General features: G+C 31.7%; 2 protein-coding genes across 2 annotated transcripts; both read left to right on the top strand.

The window, feature by feature from the left end:
• Positions 1–12,050: 12,050 nt before the first annotated feature.
• Positions 12,051–13,465, top strand: HELRODRAFT_193080 (hypothetical protein; the record flags this gene model as incomplete). Its single annotated transcript, XM_009025523.1, has 3 exons — positions 12,051–12,393; positions 12,600–13,036; positions 13,315–13,465. Coding segments are annotated over 3 exons (930 nt in total), but the record flags the coding sequence as incomplete, so codon positions are not given.
• Positions 13,466–13,785: 320 nt separating this feature from the next.
• On the top strand, positions 13,786–14,294 carry HELRODRAFT_84897 (hypothetical protein; the record flags this gene model as incomplete). The annotated part of the gene is made up of 2 exons (XM_009025470.1): positions 13,786–13,875; positions 14,187–14,294. Coding segments are annotated over 2 exons (198 nt in total), but the record flags the coding sequence as incomplete, so codon positions are not given.
• Positions 14,295–20,352: the final 6,058 nt, after the last annotated feature.

The following is a 20,352-nucleotide window of genomic DNA, read 5'->3' as shown; positions in this document are numbered from 1 at the left end:
TAACTCTATATAACTCTATATAACTCTATATAACTCTATATAACTCTATATAACTCTATATAACTCTATATAACTCTATATAACTCTATATAACTCTATATAACTCTATATAACTCTATATAACTCTATATAACTCTATATAACTCTATATAACTCTATATAACTCTATATAACTCTATATAACTCTATATAACTCTATATAACTCTATATAACTCTATATAACTCTATATAACTCTATATAACTCTATATAACTCTATATAACTCTATATAACTCTATATAACTCTATATAACTCTATATAACTCTATATAACCATGCATACTACCACATTCAATCAATAAAAATCCCACTAAAACCAGGAACCACCGCGTACCTGCTGAATGTATGATGTGAAACAAAACAAAAAAAAACACAACAAAAATCACACCACCAAGTAGAGTATAAGAATAGGATTCCTTAACCTACCTATGTAACTAAATTATCTTATGCCCTAGCCTACCTATATAATAAATTAATTTTTACCTCACCTACCTATGCTTCATTAACTTAACTCAAGACTCATGAAGAAAGAGAAAAAGAAGTAAAACAGAACATAAAATATTACCACACAAACAAACATGATGTATGTATGTATGTATGAGCAACCGTTAAAGAACCCACCTAAAATTGAAAAAATACCACCTACAAACATTCAAACCACCTACAAACATGCAAACTCTATATAATAAAATAAATAAAAATATAAAAATAAAATAAGTGAGATCAGGCAGACTGCTTCAAGCCTCAAGCGAGGCAGAATGCCTGATCTGATTTTCATGCTGTCTCAGCTCCTTTTTATACTCGTTTCAACCATACATTCTCATCATTTCAATCATTCACATCAGTAAAAACTTATTTAAAGTATGTACTACACTATTATACAGTCTTAACAACAATGCTAACCGTACTAAATTGACGTCAACGAACGAACGCCTTCGAAACTTTCTGATTGGCTGGTTGAATCTGCTATTGTTGCTTTTTATATAAACATATAATCTTATTAATTATTTGTATACATGGATTATACTTACTTTAAATAAATAAATATAAATATATATGTATATATATATATATATATATATATTTATAACATATATATATATATATACCTTGCCCAACATCCAATTCTAAGCCGAGCCAGGCCAAGCTGAGCCAACATACGTGGTTTAAATTTTTCGGGGAGAATTCAAAATAGTTTGAGACCACACTATGCTTAACATTCAATTCCAAGCCAAGTCAAGCCAATATGCGTAGATTTATAAGCGCTTTTATATTAAAATTTTACTCCAATATCGATATTAAAAAATAACGCGAGTGAGTTTAAAAAATATTTCATTCAAAATTTAATTAAAATAAAACATATTGTTATAACCGTGATACCGAACGCACTGGATTCTAGCGTATTCTGGAATGTTCTAGTGACTGGAGCATTCTAGAGTATGCTAGAATCGGACCATCTGGAAGAATCTAGAAACGACGCTTGCGAAGAGTATATAAGCGCACGTCGCAAGAAGATTCTTGATTAGTGATATTCGTGATTAGTGATATTTGTGATTAGTGATATTCGTGATTAGTGATGTTCGTGATTAGTGATATTCGTGATTAGTGATATTCGTGATTAGTGAAATTCGTGATTTTGTGAATAGCGATTCGGTGAATTATTTAAAGCGATATTTGATTTGTTTGTTGGCGTTGTCATAGCGATAGATTTTGAAAGATTTAAAAGTTAATTGCTGCGTTAGTGCGAATTTACTGGAAATAAACGATTAGTTGATTTTTTCTGTAAATAAAGTTTAATAACTAATAATAGTTGATTTCTTCTGTAAATAAAGTTTAATAACTGTTTGGAATATTTTATTTAATCGAAGATTTGAACCCGTCGCATCGTAAATCGGTTACGACAGCAAGAATATTATAAAAATATATAAAAGTTTTATTTGCCAAGTAAATTCATCCAATCTTAAACACGCACACCCTTTCAATTGAATTATCTGGCATCTATTTCTTTCTATGCCTATCAGTTTTCCAGATTTTGGATAAGCCTGTTCTCTTTGTGTTGGATACATTTACCTAAGTATAAAATACCGTAGCATGGACGCCATTCCCTCCAACGACTTCCAGAATTTTTCCATCTATTTTAAAAATGTTCATTGATGCTTTTTAAATCAGTCAGGTCACATTCTCAATCATCTCATTCATATCCGAATGAAATCAAATTTAAATTATTTTAAATTGTTGATAAAAGTAACTATAGTAAAAAGTTTAAATTTTTGTGAAAGAATTCAAAATAATTTGAGACTACACCATAACACAATTGTACAATTTGAATGTGTAAATATAACATTATAAATGTATTATAACTACATATATCTATCTATCTATTTCTTTATTTAGTTTTGCCTGCGTATGATATTTGGTCAAATTTATTTGATAGGAATTGAATAAAACCTTTATACCGGCTTTATACCTTTATAACAGGCAGTTAAATAACTACTGTTAACATGACGTCATTTGCCCATCCTATTTTAAAAATTTTCTTTGATGCTTTTTAATCAGTCAGGTTACAATCATCATCATCAATATCGCGATGAAATCAAACTGAAAATTTTTAAAATTTTTGAAAAAGGTTTCTTTATTCATTTATAATACTACTTTGTTCAATAAGATATTGTTTGATACTGTACTATCAATTAACCAGTCAATCAACAAATAAATCAAACATAAAAACATCCATTGATATGAAGGATCTTCCCACATCAAAACACTGCATTTTGAATTCAATTTGCATTATAATTGACTCCTTTTAATCGAGTCAACTGACCAAACAATCAATTAATCATTTAACCAATCAATCAATCAACTAACTAACTAACCAATAAACCATGAATTATGTAATTTGAAATTATTTATGTCAATGTTTATGAAAATATTGCAATTTCGTAAGTAAGCTAACCTATGGCCTTGTTAGGCGGTAAATTAGCCACCGTCTTTCCATTATATGAATCAAATAAGTTAAAAAAAGAGTGGCTATAGCTCAATCCTAGTGTACCAACCTATGGCTTCTAGTAAGCCACTTTTCTTGATGATCCTACTCTTCTCCTTCTTGTTACTTCGTTAGTCTTATCTAGGATTGATTATTGTAACTCGCTCTACTATGGTCTTCCTGACTCTATACTCTATCCTTTAAGTAAAGCTTTTAACTCTGCTGCTCGTCTAGTTGCTCGTGCCCCTTTCTTTTCTCATATATCTCCATATCTTGTTCTCTTGCACTGGCTACCTATAAAATATAGAATAATTTTTAAAATTTGCACGTTCATGTATAAGTCTCAATCTAAATTATTTCCTAAGTACTTATCAGATATATTAATTGAACCTAAACGCCCCGGTTTACGATCGTCTTCTTCTTCTCGCTTTTTCTTAACTCGTGTTAAACACTCTTTTGCCAAATCTGCTTTTGCTTTTTCTGGTCCTTTTCTCTGGAACTCTCTACCTACTTCTCTAACTATTTCTCCATCACTTGCGAAGTTCAGAGCGGATCTCAAGACCCATCTGTTTTCAAAATTTATTGAGGAGCGCTGTTGAACATCGCGAAAATAGCGCTTTATAAGCTAATTGATTGATTGATTGATTGATTGATTGATTGAATGTATTTCACCGGACAAAAAGTAATTTTTATATTCAAATTAACAAAAATAATTTTAAAATACATAATTCGATATAATTATAACATTATTTTAAACATAATAAGTCAATATTTTATAGCTTCTTTGTTCGTAAGTAAGCCAATAATTCAAGATAGTCAAATTAGTCTGATCCATTTTAAACATTTTTGCAATTTCTTTGCTAATTTATTCCAGATTTTGGTGTTTATGTAAACTGGGAAAAGTTAAATGTCTCGTTAAATGGCCGCCGAGAACTGTCGCAAATAGTTTATTATCAACATTTTTAATTCAATAAATTTTATTTTAAAATAATTTTAATTAGTAATAATACAATCTGTTTAATTCGCATCTATCTTTCTCGAAATCTCACGTGCACGTCAAGACGCAAATCTTAAATTGAATAGAAATAGGAGGCAAAGAAGCTCCTGAAAAATGCATTTTTATTGCGAAAAGGATGAGGATGAGGTGGAGATTGTGGATTTTTTTTTACAGTGTTTCGGTTTCACTGACGTGCTCTTTTGTTTCCTAAATTAGTGCTTTTCGTGTTTGCCCCCAAGTCATTTGCTTGTGCTTTGTTTTATTGTTTTTGCATGTAATTAATTTGTAATGGTAAAGTAAAGACTGTGCGTGTAAAGGTAAACGTAAATGTAATGTAATCGTGTAATAATGTAATGTAATGATGTAATTCTGGTAAAATCATGTAATGGTAATCGCAATGTGTAATGTTTTGGGTGATAAAATAATGGTTGTTTATTTATATTTTATTAATTTTATTTATAATATTACATTTGATCTTGATAATTATCTTTTTTTTCTTTTATGAATTATTATTTATTTATTATTTTAAAGTTATGTAAGTTTTTTAATATTTTTTTCTTTTTCATGGAAATTATTTTATGAAAAATTTTTGGTAATTAAAAATATTAAAATAAAAAAATTCTTAAAAATTAAAAAGTTCATCATTTTCTTACTCTCCAATTAAAAGGTAGAGACCTCAAAAACTTAACTGAGATTTTTAGGTCCTAGGTTGGTAAATAAAATAAAAAAATATAAAATTTTTTATGAAAAATAATGTAAAATTAAGAAAAATTAATGAAAAATTAAGTAAAATTTAAAATAGAGATAATATTTTTTCAATTTTGTGTACTTTATTATATTTTAAATAATGAATAAATAGGTTTTATTAAGAAAAATATATAAAAATCAAAATAGAAAAAAAATAAGAAATGAAAGGATTTTCAGTTTTTTTTTTAGTTTAAATTTAAAAGAAAAATATTGCACGTCTCTGTCTAAAGAACACTAAAAATGGAGTAACTAAACTCTTATGTCTGCCACATATTTTATAAGTAAATGTTTCAAATATTTGTATGTGTATTGTATGTATGTATATATGTATTTATGCAAATATATGTGTATGTATGTATACATGTATATATATTATATGTATGTATTGTATGAACAGTGTATATGATTATGTATATATATTATTACATGAGATTTTTCAGCATGTTTTACCAATTAAGACTTCAACTGTTACTGCCACTTAAGTTTTTTTGAGTTATGATGATCTCAGTGGATAGAGTAAATGAAAGAGATAAACAAAAGAAAAGAAGAAGAATGAAGGAAAATGATGATGATGATTGAAAAGTTGTAGTTTAAAATTGGTTGTAATAGTGATGGTGAGAGGATGATGATAATGATGTAATTGTAGAATGATGATAAAGATGGTGACGATGATCAAGCTGGTGCATATTTTTCTTGTCATGCTGTTGCAGTTTGTTTGTTTGTCATTTTTTTTTCTCTCCAATTATATTTAGATCTTTCTGCTTTCAATTTTGATGTGGGGGTTTTGAAATTCTAAACTGTTTATTCATTTGTTGAATTGTTCTCTTTTTCTCTCTCTTTCTCTCTTTTTTTTCTCTTTCTTTTTTTTGTATGGGTGCCGGTGGGCTCTCAGTAGATACAACATGTGAAAACATTCTATTGTCTTAATTGTCATCCTCTCCATCACCATGTTTTCATGATCCTCTTCATCCCTCATCATCTTTATCATTATATTTTCTGCATCATCATCATCATCATCGTTGTCATCATTATTATCATTGTCTGTAGTTATCTAGTCACCATCATCATTATTTTCGTCATCGCCATTTTTTCTTACCTCCATCATCGTCATCCTCACCATCATGTCGTCGTCGTCATCTTCGCCATCGTCACTGTCTTATTTTGCTACAATTAGCTTCTTTTGAGAAGGTATATATAGGAGTCTCTACCAGATGGCCTGCCTTCTTTCTTACCTTATTCACTTTGTTTAGAGTGAATTAATTTTTTTTATTAATTATTATTTATTATTATTATTATTATTTAAGTTTACTTTTAGAAGTTTATAGTAAAAAAAAAATTAAATTGGCGAATTGTTATTTCTCAATTCAGTTTAGTAGCTGTGTTTCATATACAATTTAATGAGCTATAATAATGTTAGGAATTTATTCATTTATGAGGATGAACTATGCGAGGTTAATCCATTCATTCACTCATTCATTCATTCATTCACTCATTCATTCACTCATTCATTTATTCATTCATTCATTCATTCATTCACTCTTTCATTCATTCATTTTTTTTTGTTTAATCATTCATTTTCACATTTATTCAAACATTCGTTTATTTACTTATATAAGTTGGATATATATACATACATAATTGATATATATATATATATATATAAATTGACTATATTATAATTAATTAAATAATTAATAAATAATTATTTAATTATGATTCAGCACGTGATATACGAGAGTGTGGTGGACAATGTGGTGAATGATGTGAAGGAGACATTCGCTGAAGAGGGATTGGACGATCACATCCTGCAAGATCTTAAACAGGTTTTTTGGTTCTCTTTTTTTGCTTGGTGTTTTTGGTTTGTTTTTTTATGTCTTTATTAAGAAATTTGTTTGTTTGTTTGTTCATTCATTCATTCATTTTATTCATTTCGTTCACTTCATTCATTTCATTCACTTCATTCATTTCATTCATTTCTTAATTTTTTTCATTAATTTATTCATTTATCTTTTTTCCCTCCCCCCCCCACCCCTCTCTCTCTCTCTCCCTCCCTCTCCAAGATATGGATGTCGAAACTGCAGCAGACTCACGCAGTGGACCCCCCGAAGTTGAAGCAGCAGCAACAACAGCAGAAACAAGTGTACATCCCTATTTCAAAAACTGCTCTGCCTAATTTAGGGAAACCAACTTTGACCGCGGCGTCACCATCAACCTCTTCTTCTCTGCAGTTACTAGCTAATGGATCTCAGCTCTTGCAGAAATGTTTGTCTATTTTTTGTTTTTTTTTCTGTTATAGTTTATACCTGAGGATTGGCGACACAGTGTGTTGGTGCCGTTGTATAAGGGCAAAGGAGATGTGAGAGATTGTGGGTCATATAGGGGTGTGAAATTACTAGAGCACGGAATGAAGGTAGTGGAGAGGGTGCTTGAGAGGAGGTTGAGAAGTATGGTGACAGTTAATGAAATGCAGTGTGGGTTAGGGTTAGTAGGGGAACGGTGGATGCGTTGTTCATGGTGAGAATGTTGCAGGAGAATTATAGAAAAAAGAAACGAAGATGTTTTGTGGATCTAGAAAAGGCTTTTGATCGAGTACCGAGGAAGGTCATTGAATGGGCGTTAAGGAAGAAAGGAGTGAATGAGAGACTTGTTAAAGCTGTGATGCAGCTGTATGAAGGGGCAAAGACAAAGGTGAGGGTTGGAAGGGGGATGTCGGACGCTTTTAGTGTTAATGTAGGAGTGCATCAAGGATCAGTGTTATCACCGTTTCTGTTTGCAATTGTGATGGATGTTGTGTGTGGAAACATAATGGAGGGGTTGTTATTTGAGATTTTGTATGCAGATGATTTAGTCTTGATGGCTGATAGCATAGAAGAATTGCAGTTAAAATTTGACAGATGGAAAAGTGTTATTGAAAAGAAAGGGTTAAAAGTTAATATTGGTAAGACGAAAGTAATGGTGAGTGGGGAAGGTGGGGAGCGAGTGATAAGTAAAATAGACCCCTGTGGGGTATGTGACAGGAGAGTGAAGGCTAACTCGGTGTTGTGTATAGGATGTCAGAAATGGGTGCATAAGAGATGTAGTGGTTTGAGGGGGGCACTGAAAAAGGTGGAAGGCACGTTCAAATGTAAGAAATGTGTTCATGGTGTGATTAATAGGACGGACGCAAGGACGGGGTTGGGTGGTGGTATTGAAAGAGTGGAAAGCTTTGTTTACTTAAGGGATAAGCTGAATGCGGATGGAGTTGGGTGGTGGTTTTGAAAGAGTGGAAAGCTTTGTTTACTTAGGGGATAAGCTGAATGCGGATGGAGGATGTTTGAGCGCAGTTACGGCTAGAGTTCGTGTGGGATGGATGAAATTTAGGGAACTGGGTGGGGAAAGAAATGGTCAGTGAAGATGAAAGGGAGGGTATATAAAGCATGTGTGAGAGCAGCGATGGTATATGGTGGTGAAACTTGGGTGTTGAGGAGAGAGGAGGAAAGTGTACTGCAGAGGGCTGAAAGAGCTATGGTGAGGATGATGTGTGGGGTTAAAGTGAAGGATAGGAGGAGTAGTACAGAGCTGATGTCAATGATGGGACTGAATGAGGACATTGTGACATTGATAAGGAGATCGAGATTGCGGTGGTATGGACATGTGTTGAGAAGGGATGAAAGGGTCGGGATTAGGCGAGCGTTGGAGTTCGAGGTTGAAGGAGTGGTAGGAAGGGGTCGTCCGCGATTGGGATGGAGAGAGCAGGTGGAGAAGGACAGGGTGAAAGCGGGGTTGCGTGATACTGAGGCGAGTGACAGATGTGGATGGCGTCGAGGGGTATTTCGGTTTCATCATAGGTAGTCAAACGGCAACCCCCGATCTCGGGGAAAATGCCGTCTAAACGTGTGTTGTTGTATAGTTTATTTATTATTTTGTTATTCTTTAAAGTTATAATTGATCAATTGTTTACTTTAAGGGATGATGGCAGATGTGATTATTTATATGGGGATGGAGATAATTTTTTGTGATAGTTAAGTTGATGATGTTTCATAATGTTTCAGAGTGTTTGTGTGGAAAAGCGGAAGGAGATGTTGATTATGAGTGTTCATTCATTCATTCAGTCGTTCTTTCTTTCCTTTCTTCATTCATTCATTCATTCATTCATTCATTCATTCATTCATTCATTCATTCATTCGATTGTTTGTTTGCCTAATTATTCATATGTGTGTTCATCAATCTTTTATTGATGACAAATACATAAGTACTATTTGTCATTTAATTGTTCATTTGTTTGTTGGTTCATTCTATATTCATTCTTTCATTCATTCATTCATTCATTCATTCATTCATTCATTTATTTGTTTGTTCATTCGTTCATTTTTCGTTCGTTCGTTCACTTTTTCATTCACTCACTCATCATCTTTGCCGTGTTTAATGATTCCTGTAATTTTGACGATTCATGTTAATTGTATATAGAAATATGTATGATATACAATATGTATGCACGGGTTTAAATATATACGAACGTATATAAAGTGAATGAATGAATGAATGAACGAATGAATGACAAATGAATGAATGATAGAATGATTGACAAATGAATGAATGAATGAATGAATGGACGAACGAATGAATGGATGGACGAACGAATGAATGAATGATGAAAGAAATGAGTGAAAAATGTTATAAAAGTTTCTTTATTTTTACAATTCCACCACATATCCAGTGGCTACCAGCAAGAGTAATAACGAAAAGAGCGGTCCCCTGGCATATCTCGTTAGTAAAAGTTATTTTATTCCTTTATTTGTTTATTTATTCGTTCTCTTTATCAATCATTAAATCAATCATTCAATAAATAAATGATCAACCAATCAACTAATCAATAGTTCATTCATTTATTCATTGTAGTTTTTAATTTGGTCATACAGTTCATTTGTGATTTTATATCTGTCTGCCAATTGCCTAGCTTTATAACATTTCTTTTTTTTCTTCCTGATTGGGTAAGTGGTCCGTTGTGGCCCTCTGGTCAGTGGTGATAAACAAATAAATAAATATTTATATTTTTTAAACGATTGAGCTTTCTTTTTTCTTAGTTTATTTATTAGTACTTATTCAAATTTTGGCCATTCACTCTCCATTCATTCATTCATTCATTCATTCATTCATTCATTCATTCATTCATTCATTCATTCATTCATTCATTCATTCATTCATTCATTCATTCATTCATTCTATTATTTGGTTCTTTCATTCATTTAATTTTTTTGCACTTTGTGCTTCTACCATATAAATTAGGTGACATTGCCAGATGTTTGTATATATGCGTGTGTGTATGTATGTGTGTTTGTTTGTTTGTGTGTGTTCGTTGTTACTTATAAATGTTTGTTTTATTTGTTGCTTATTTTTAAAATCAGCTGTGTTGTTTTATTGCCTTAAATAAAATAGATTTATATCCATTATAAAATGTTTGAGTTAAATTGTCTTTCATGTTTCATAGGAGGGTATGTATGTGTGTATGCGCTTGTTTGTGTGTGTGTGTGTTTGTGTGTGTGTATGCTTGTGCGTATGTGTGAATGTGCATGTATGTACAGTATTTTGTACTTAGTAAATGTTTGCAATGATGTAATAAGAATAATTTGGCATTAAATGACTCCACTTCTTTCCATCCATCCTTATTCTTTGTGTGCATCTTTGTTTGTATGCATGTAAGTAGTTGTGTATGTGTGTATGCATCTGTGTGCCTGTGTATGTGTGTTGTGTGTGTGTGTGTGTGTGTGGTTTGTATATATCTCTCTGTGTGTGTGTGTGTGTGCGCGCGGTGTGTGTGTGTGTGTATAAGTGAGAGAGAAAGAGAGAGAGAGAGAGAGAGAGAACGAAATTGTGATTGTTAACTGATGAAATATATTAACAGAATTCAGGCCACTGCAACCTGGTGACAAACCTATATGTTTGTTTGTTTGTGTGAGTCTGTCTGTATCTATTTTCGTTTATGTGTGTGTGTGTGTGTATGTGAGTGTGTTGTATGTGTGTATGTGCATGTGTGTATGTATACAACTGTCTTGATGATTTATTATTATAAGTATTTGAGGTATCCAGTTTGAAAATATTATATTATCATACAAACACACAACTGAAATTTTTCTTTTATTCAAACTTTCAAGTTTGACAAGAGTTAAGTTTTTAAAAAGAGTAATATTTATATTCACAAATGAATCAAATGATGTATATATTATGTATATATATATATATATGTTGTATATATATATATATGTTGTAGTCATAAATCATTTATATTATACTATAATACATTGTATGGTCGTGTGTGTGTGTGTGTGTGTGTGTGTGTGTGTGTGTGTGTGTGTGTGTGTGTGTGTGTGTGTGTGTGTGTTGTGTATCTATGTATGCATCCAAGGAGAATACAGTCTTCAAAAAATTTTACAGATTTTTTTGTAAAACTTTAAGTGGAACACAATGAATCTTTAAAGAAATTTAGTTGGAAACATCTGAAAGACAAGTTATAAATAAATTAATTAAAGCCCAAAACTACTAGTGCATAGGTGTCTATTCCTACTCTTTATATATTTTTTAGTATATGTATTTCATTGTATGTATGTGCTTAGGTGTATGTTTACGTATGTGTATATAATTGTTTTGTATGTGTTTATATAGTTGTGTGTATGTGGTGTGTGTACGTATCTATTGCCTATAGCAATAGTGACACTCATTTTCATAAGTTTTGCCGGCAATACTAATACTGTGTTTCAAAAGTATCAAGAATTATCATGGATATCCTTCTTGATACTTGGCTCTAGAGGTTTTCCAGATACCAAAGCCAGATACTTTAATATTAACAGCCCTGCATATGGCTTATCTTTTTGTATATTTTCGGTTTTTATTCATTATATTATGATCTCACTTCATGTTACTTACACACAATTTCATCAATTTATCAATTTTTTTTGTCTTTAACGAACTCGCAGGCTCCACTACAACAACATCAACAGCAGTTGCAGCAACAACAAAATCAGCAGCAGCTGTTGCAGCAGCAGCAACGCGAGCAGTTACGATTACAGCAACAACAGCTGTTGCAGCAACAACACCGACTGCAACTTCAACAAGCTATGCAAAAGTCGCCTGCTACTATTAATAGCAACAACAACAACAATAATATCATTAATAATATCAACAGTAGCAATCTAAATAGCATCAACAATAACAACAACAACACTCGCTTAGTTACTAATGGTAACATCCTAAACATCAACAACAACAACAACAGTATTATTAACAATTGCATCAGTAACAATAATAATATCATTAAAATTATTGACAACAACAAAATCATCACTGCTACTACCTTAAACAACGCTAATGTTAGCCAGAGCAAAATCAACAACGGTTTCATTGCTAACAACAACAACAACAACATCAGTAACAATAACTTTAGTACCATCATCACACATAATAACATTATCGCCAAAAATAACACCAGCAACATCACAAATAACGTCAACACCATCATCACAACTAACAACAACATCAACAACAACAACATCATCATCGCAAATAGCATCAGCAACAACAACACAAAAGGCATTTTGAATGGCGTTGTCTTAAATTCGGGTTTGCCAACTGTGCTGAACTTGGCCAATCTATGTAAAAAAATTTGTTGCTGTCTATTTGTTAATATTCATAGTTTGTGTTTGTTTGCTTGTTGTTTGTTTGTATGTTGTTGTTTGTTAGTTTGTTGGTTTGTATGTTTGTTGTGTTGCATGAAATGACAACGATGCTGATGAAAGCGGTTATGTTGTTGTTGGTGGTGCTGACATTGATGTTATTTGTTACAATTTTTTCAAAATCAGCTCAGCCCGTTCAGCTACTACAAAATAGTCGGTTGCTGCAGCTACAACAGCAGCTACAACAACAACAGCAACTGCTGCAACAACATCAACTGCAGCAACAAAAACAACAAACGACGATTCCGTTACAAGTTAATTTTGCATCTACAACAAATCTTCTTCCCAGAGCCACATTATTGCAACTGCAGCCACAGCAACAACAGTCGCAACAACAGCTACTACAACAACCACGGCAGCAACTACAGCTACTACAGCAACCGCAACCACAGTTACTACAACAACCGCAGCTGCTACAACAGTCGCAGCTGCTACGACAGCCACAACAACAGTTACTACAACAACCGCAACAACAGTTGCTGTTGAATAACTCTCTTTTGGTTGCCACTACACCTACTACTCTTGCTGCCAAAGCTTCTACTAATAATAGCTTACCTCAAAAAGTAGTTGTTGTGTGATTGTATTGTTGTGTAGTGTTGTTATTTAAGGTAAAGTTTTAGAGTTGTTGTGGGCTGTTGCTTTTATTTTGCTTTTAAATTGTTCATACATGTTTTTTCATGTTGTTGTTCTTTGTGATTCTACACTGCACACCTTTATTCGTTTTTATCATTGTTTGTATTATCATTCTGATCATTAATTTCATAATTCTCATCATCAGCATCGTCACATCGTCACCACCGTTGTCTTCATCACCGCCATCATCACGCCATCCTTTTTGCAGCTAACGATTTTCTCCCCCCTGGCACAACTGGATGGCACGGCCGCCAGAAGTTCCGAAGACGACGACGATGACGACGACGATGTCGTTGATGACGACGACGACGACTTGGCCGCTGATGATGACGATGATGAGGAGAGCACCAGAACTGAGGTTGTTGCTTGTTCCTTGTGTTGCCCATGTTGTTGTTGATGATGGTGATGATGATAAGGATGATGATGGTGATGATGATAAGGATGATGATGGTGGTGATGGTGATCAATTGTTATCATGTGATTTCTGTTTGTTATCGTCGTCCTACTTTTATCGTCTTCATCATCATCAACGGTTCAATTTTTGACGCCATCATCATCACCATCATCATCACCACCACCATCATTATCACCACCACCACCATCGTCATCATCATCATCAGCACCTTTTCCATCATAACCATCGTCATCCTCCTCATCTTCTTCATCACCATCATGGTAGGAGCCACTGAATTCGGATGATGATCAGAGCATAATTGACACAAACGAACCCTTTGACGTTGACAACGTCATCGTCTGCCAATACGAGAAAGTTCGTCGTCGTCGTCGTCGTTGTTGTTGTTGTTGCTGTTGATTTTATTTAATGTCGTTGTTGATGTCTGTTCGGCTGCTGATGTTTTTGGTGCTGTTTTTCAATTTCTGGTATTTTATGCACTGCCACAGTTTATCTTTGCTTTTTAGAATTGGTAAATTCTACAACAAAAACACACACACAAACAAACAAACACTACACAAACAAACAAACACTACACAAACAAACAAACACTACACAAACAACAAACACACACTACACAAACAAACACACACACACCACACAAACAACAATCAAACAAACAACTCCAGATACACAGAGTAAAGAACAGATGGAAGCTGATATTGAAATCAGGGATAATGAACATAGACGGGAAAGACAAACTTTTCAACAGGGCGGCCGGCGATGCTGAGTGGTAACCATGGCAACCTTCGTTATTTCACCATGGCAACAGTGCTAGGGATTTAATTTCAACTCTCCTCGCTATTTTTAGTCTCGCCTTTTAGAAGGGTTTCAGATTATGGGCGGCGTTTGGTTAAATGGGTAAATTTTATTGATTGCTAGGTGAATTTGATTCGTTGAATTTGATTGGTTATCAGAGGAGTTTGATTGGTTGAGTTTGATTGGTTACCAGAGGTATTTGATTGGTTGAATTTGATTGGTTACCAGAGGAATTTGATCGGTTGCTAGGTGAATTTTGAAAATTTGATTTGCTACTGGTAGGAAAGTTTGACTGGCTGCTAGGAAAATTTGGTTGGTTGGTTGTTTGCTAGGGAAATTTATTTGGTTGATTGGTTGTCTGGTTGATTGGTTGCTAGGAGATTTTGATTGGTTGGAAAATATTGCTAATTGCGTGGTTTTTATATTAAAATTTTAATTTATTTGTTTTGGATGGGAAAAAAATTCCTCGAAGTTTTATAAACTTTTATCTTTATATTATCCGTTACGGAATGATTCTGGTTTGGTTGATTTTGACGGATGATTAAGATGTGATTATGAAGCGATGTGGTACGGAAATGGTTAAAGTGCGGCGACAAAATGACAGAGTTGAGATGATGGATGCTTTTTATACTTACCAAACAAACAAATGTGATAGTAGACTAAGTAGTAATAATTGCATTTACATTTGCTTGAGTAACTTAATGTATTTGTGGTATTTGTTATGATATTATTTAGTACAGATGATGATGATGGTGATAATGTGATGGTGAAAATGATGGTGCTGTTCATAACATGTTGATGAAGACGAAGATGATGATGGTGATAATGTGATGGTGAAAATGATGGTGCTGTTCATAACATGATGATGACGATGATGACAATGACTCAGCTGTGATTATTGTAGGAAAAATTTTATTTTATTTATTGACGGTAATCATCTCATTATGATGGTGTTGATGACGATGGAGTAGAGGAGTGAAGTGATAATGATGTGATTAAATGGATTGTAATGTAATAAATGATGATTGAATGGTTTTGTTTTCCTGCGGTTGTGATGGTTGTGGTGGTGAATGTGGTGATGGTGATTGAAATGGTGTGATGGTGATTGAGATGTTGAAAATAATAATGATAACGATGATGATTTTTATGAATGGTGATTAAAAATATGATATTGGTGGCGATGATATGATGACAAATGCCGAAATGTGTTAGTACGAGATGTCATTCTTTTCTTAAATTGTTACCTGGCAATACTAAAAAAATTTATTTTGTTTTTATTATCTGTTGATGTATCAACATCAGATTGATTGATCTTGTTTATCCATGTGTGTGCGTGTGTATGTGTGGTTTGTGTGTGTGTGTGTGTACTTAATTGTAATAACGGTAATATTATTTTCTGTCTGTCAATTTTGTTTGTTCTATCATTCATATCAATATAAAGTCTCTCTTATTTTTTCTCTCCAACTTTTCTCTCTCTCTCTCTTTCTCTCTCTCTCTCTCTCTTTCTATATATATATATATATATATATATATATATATATATATATATATATATATATATATATATATATATATATATATATTTAAGAATGATTTTTTTCAGTTTTCACCAGAAAAGAATGAATGAAAAATTTGAAAATGAATAAAGAGTATTATTTATTCATCTATTGTTTGTTTAAATTTTTTTAAAAGATTAAAAAGATCTTTCTTTAAAATGCTGGAGCAAAACGCCGTCAAATTGAATTATCCCAACCAAACTTTGGATATTTACTCTGATGCTTGGCCGCAGATACTTGGTATGAATTATCATCGATACCAGATGTTGATACCATGGTTACTACAGACTCACTCATTAGGATATTTTTTAAAATAGACACGTTTCCGAACCTTAATATTAATTTTATTAAATGATAGAAGTATCACGAGAAGATATCGGTGAAATTATTGATACAGTTATGTATTAGTTATTATATAGTTATTACAAAAGATATACGAGGCGATAGTTAAACACAAAGTTCAAAAAATTTGTTCCAATTGACTAAAGATATTGTTTCTGGCGGCAAACTAACAATTATAACGAGGCCATGACAAAACTGAAAACTCCGTCACCAAAAACAAACCAATGTAAGCAATTTCGTTGGAAATTTAAAAAAATGGCACATTCTCAATTGGAGAAAGTTTTAAAATGGTGGCAATTCAAAATTCAACTCATCCCATCTTGATTTTTACAAGATTGGTCAGATTTATTTAAGTTTGAATGGCAAGCTGGATGATTTATCAACCAATGTTCTTAACAAATTCGTCATGAAGGTTGATGAAGATCAGTGTCCGTCCGTTAAACAAGCTCTAGAAGGTTTTGAAGGGTCAATAAGTACATTTAAATTCAATTTGAATCAAATTGTTGAAAAAAAACTGCGGTGATTTTGTCAACAAGTTTATTAATTCAATAAAAGTGTTGAAGAACTCTGGCTTAAACGTGAAAACTTACATACAAAGATATACAAACACATGCAAACATATACAACAAAATACAAACATGCACTCCCTCATCACACAAGCACGCAATCTAATATGTATGTAACGCGCGATTAGTTATTATTTTAAAATTTTTAGTTTCATACTAGATAAGTTTTAATAATTTGTTCATTCGTTCGTTCTCTCAATTGTTAGCTCACTCAATCGTTCATCCATCCATCCATCCATCCATCCATCCATCCATCCATCAGCAGACATCTGCCACCGTACCCTATCTTTATCCGTCATAAAGGGCTGGCTTTGACTTGGTTGAGCCCGGCTGAATTAAAAAAAATGGATCTATATAAATTTGGTTGATTGATTGTATGTTCAAAACGTCTTATTTCCTGTTTTATTGAAGATAAGCTGTTTGTGTAATTTTATGTATGCGTGTGTATGTCTTTAGCTTGTATGTATGTATTGTATATATGTGTATTTTTAATCACGTATGTGTTTATGTTTGTGTGTGCTTGTTTGGCTATAAGTAATTCCAGTTAATTGTTTGTGATGGGAAAAGTTACATTTTATCTGTACAGCATGCTATGTTTATAATATAGCAATATATGTATTAAATATATATATATATATATATATATATATATATATATACATATATACATATATATATAGGTATGTCTAAATACGTGTGTAAGTATGTGTGTATGTATTTGCATATGCGTGTGCCTGTATATATGCTTGTGCGTATGTGTCTAAAAAATCAATACCATTAATCAATACAAAATAGTTAAGACAAGCAAATATATGTATATATATAGATATATTATATATATAGCTTTATTTTTATTTAAGTGTATATATATATATATATATATATTTATATTAATTAATATATATAAAATAAAATGTATGCCAGTAACAAGCTCGATAAACTCGGGCTATAGTTAAATATTTGCTTTTTAGAATTCAACAAATTAAATATATCATATTACTCAATTAATTAGCTAATTAATTTGTTAATTGAATGGTAATTATTTTAAACTTAAATTAAATTTTAATTTTTTTTTCCTAAAAAAAAAACAATTTCGGCACCAAAGTAATTTTGTTCCTGGAATTTTTTTTGTAATTATGATTTTATGTTTATAATGTTGACAAAATGAACGTTAGATTTTATTTTATTTTACCTTGAATATTAAAAATAAATTAGTTTGTGTTTTTTATTTATAAATTTAAATATATCTAAATGTTTTCATGGTTAATTTGCTACTTTTTTGATCAAAATGTCGTTCTTTCAAAGATCATTTTTGAAATTCTTGAAGGAGTTGAAATTTGTGCGTGTGTGTGTGTGTGTGCGCTTTAATTTTCTTGGTGGATTATTTTAGTAAATTAATTATTTATTTATTTATTCATAATTATTTTTCATTTTAAAATTACAACTGAATAAGTTCCAAATTACAAATTAAATTACAAATTAAATTAAACTACAAATATTTTAAAATCTATCTATATTATATAATTTATAAATAAATAAAAAAAAATTAATGGTCTATTATTAATTATATTTTTATCTATAGTACTGGAAAATAAATTGATCATTGTCCTTTAATTTTATTATATTATAATAATTATATTATTATAAGTTATATAAAAATGTCTTCTATACTAAGTGTAAATCTTTAGCCTAGTTACTTAAGTACTTTTACTCTCTACTACTTAAGTAAAATAACTATACAAACTAAATTAATTAATTAAATTGATGTGACATCCATTTATTCAAAAATTTCAGTTGATTTTTTTTATTTATTTTTATTCATTCTTTAACTTCTATTCTTTACCTTTGATTTATTTTATTTTCACTCCACATTCTATTTCACTTTTTTTTCTACCGATCAATTTGTCTTGAATATTTTTAATTCAATGTGTTTATAGATATTTATGTTTTATGTATTTTTTATGTTGTCTTATTATGTCTCATTCTAGCTTGATAAGAACCAGCCTAGGCAAATTTAATTTTCTCAAACACCATCCCGTGAAAATTACCATGTTTTTAGTATAGTTAGGAAAGGGTTCATATGCATATATATGTTATATGTGCATATATAATTCTATATTATAAATGACTATATATATATATATATAATATAATTAAAATTGTTTAAATTATCATCGTATATCATTAATTGTTAATAATTTGATAATGGAATTGATTGATAAGTTGACGAATGTTATTAAATTTTTTGTTGGATGCATTTTTACTGGCTCACCATCGCGAGCTTATTTGAGTAAAATAATTCTTAAAAGTAATAACCATTCATTTGTTGTGATAAAGTGAATGTTTGGTCTTTCTTTAGTAGTTTAAAAAATTAATTTCCCATGCATTCTCTCTCTTTTGTTCTGTCTCTCTCTCTCCCTCTCTCTCTCTCACTCTTGCTTCCTTCTGCTGGTTTTATCTTTTTTTTGTATTTTTCTCTCTGTCTGGCTGCCTGCTACAGTTTTTTTTGTCTCTGCTTCCCAATTTATTTGTTCTTTCTCTCTCCTATATTCCTTTTCATACTACACACACTCTTCTCTCTCTCTCGTTCTCTCTCTATTTCTCGTTCTCTCTCTCAATTTCTCGTTCTCTCTCTCAATTTCTCGTTCTCTCTCTCTCTCTTTCTCTCTCTCTTTAATATTCTTACACTTTGCTGCTTAGTTAGTCTACCTCACATCACACTCATGATCAATACCTACTTAACTGATATATGCATTTTGTTTATGATAGTTCAAAGATTACTACTGAAAATTACTAAGCTGCTATTATTATTATTATCATTATTATTGTTTATTATTATTATTGTTTATTATTATTGTTTATTATTATTATTATTATTATCATTGTTTATTATTATTATGGTTGTCTGTTGTTGTTTACTGTTGCAATTTTTTTGAATTTTGTTTCAAACAGGGGTACAGAAAAATGAATCTCCTATCTACATCTGCAGAATGATTAAGTTGTAATCATTTCATCATCATTCATCATCGTCGTCGTCGTCTTCGTCCGAATAGAATATCATCATCATCATAGTTGTGGATAAAGTATCATCATCATCATCATCATCGTCATAGTTGTGGATAAAGTATCGTCATCATCATCATCATCTTTAGAAAAAGAATGTCTTCATCATTATCAAGATAACCTCATCGTCATTATCATCAAGCAAGTCATCTCCTTCATTGACAGTGTTCATTGGCTACTATTTTTTTGCTTTTTTTTTGCTACTCCAACTGTACTATTATCACCACCATAAATTTACACATTATCACCACCTGGATGACATCACTATCATCATCTTTCACATCATTGTCAGGATAGCCCCCATCGTCATCATCGCCGTAGTTGGTCATTGCCGCCATATATATATGGGCTACCTTCGTCAGTCATTCCTGTGATCATTTTTGCACAATTCTTTTGCTAATTATCATTTTTATATCTTATCACCACCATCATCATCAGCCATCATTATCATTAGTTATCATTATCATTAGGGATCATTATCATTAGGGATCATTATCATTAGTTATACA

Source organism: Helobdella robusta (genome assembly GCF_000326865.2).
Source record: "Helobdella robusta unplaced genomic scaffold HELROscaffold_42, whole genome shotgun sequence".
In the NCBI taxonomy this organism is placed as follows: domain Eukaryota; kingdom Metazoa; phylum Annelida; class Clitellata; order Rhynchobdellida; family Glossiphoniidae; genus Helobdella; species Helobdella robusta.
Note: the sequence above shows the minus strand (reverse complement) of the source record. Positions and strands in the feature narration are given on the sequence as shown.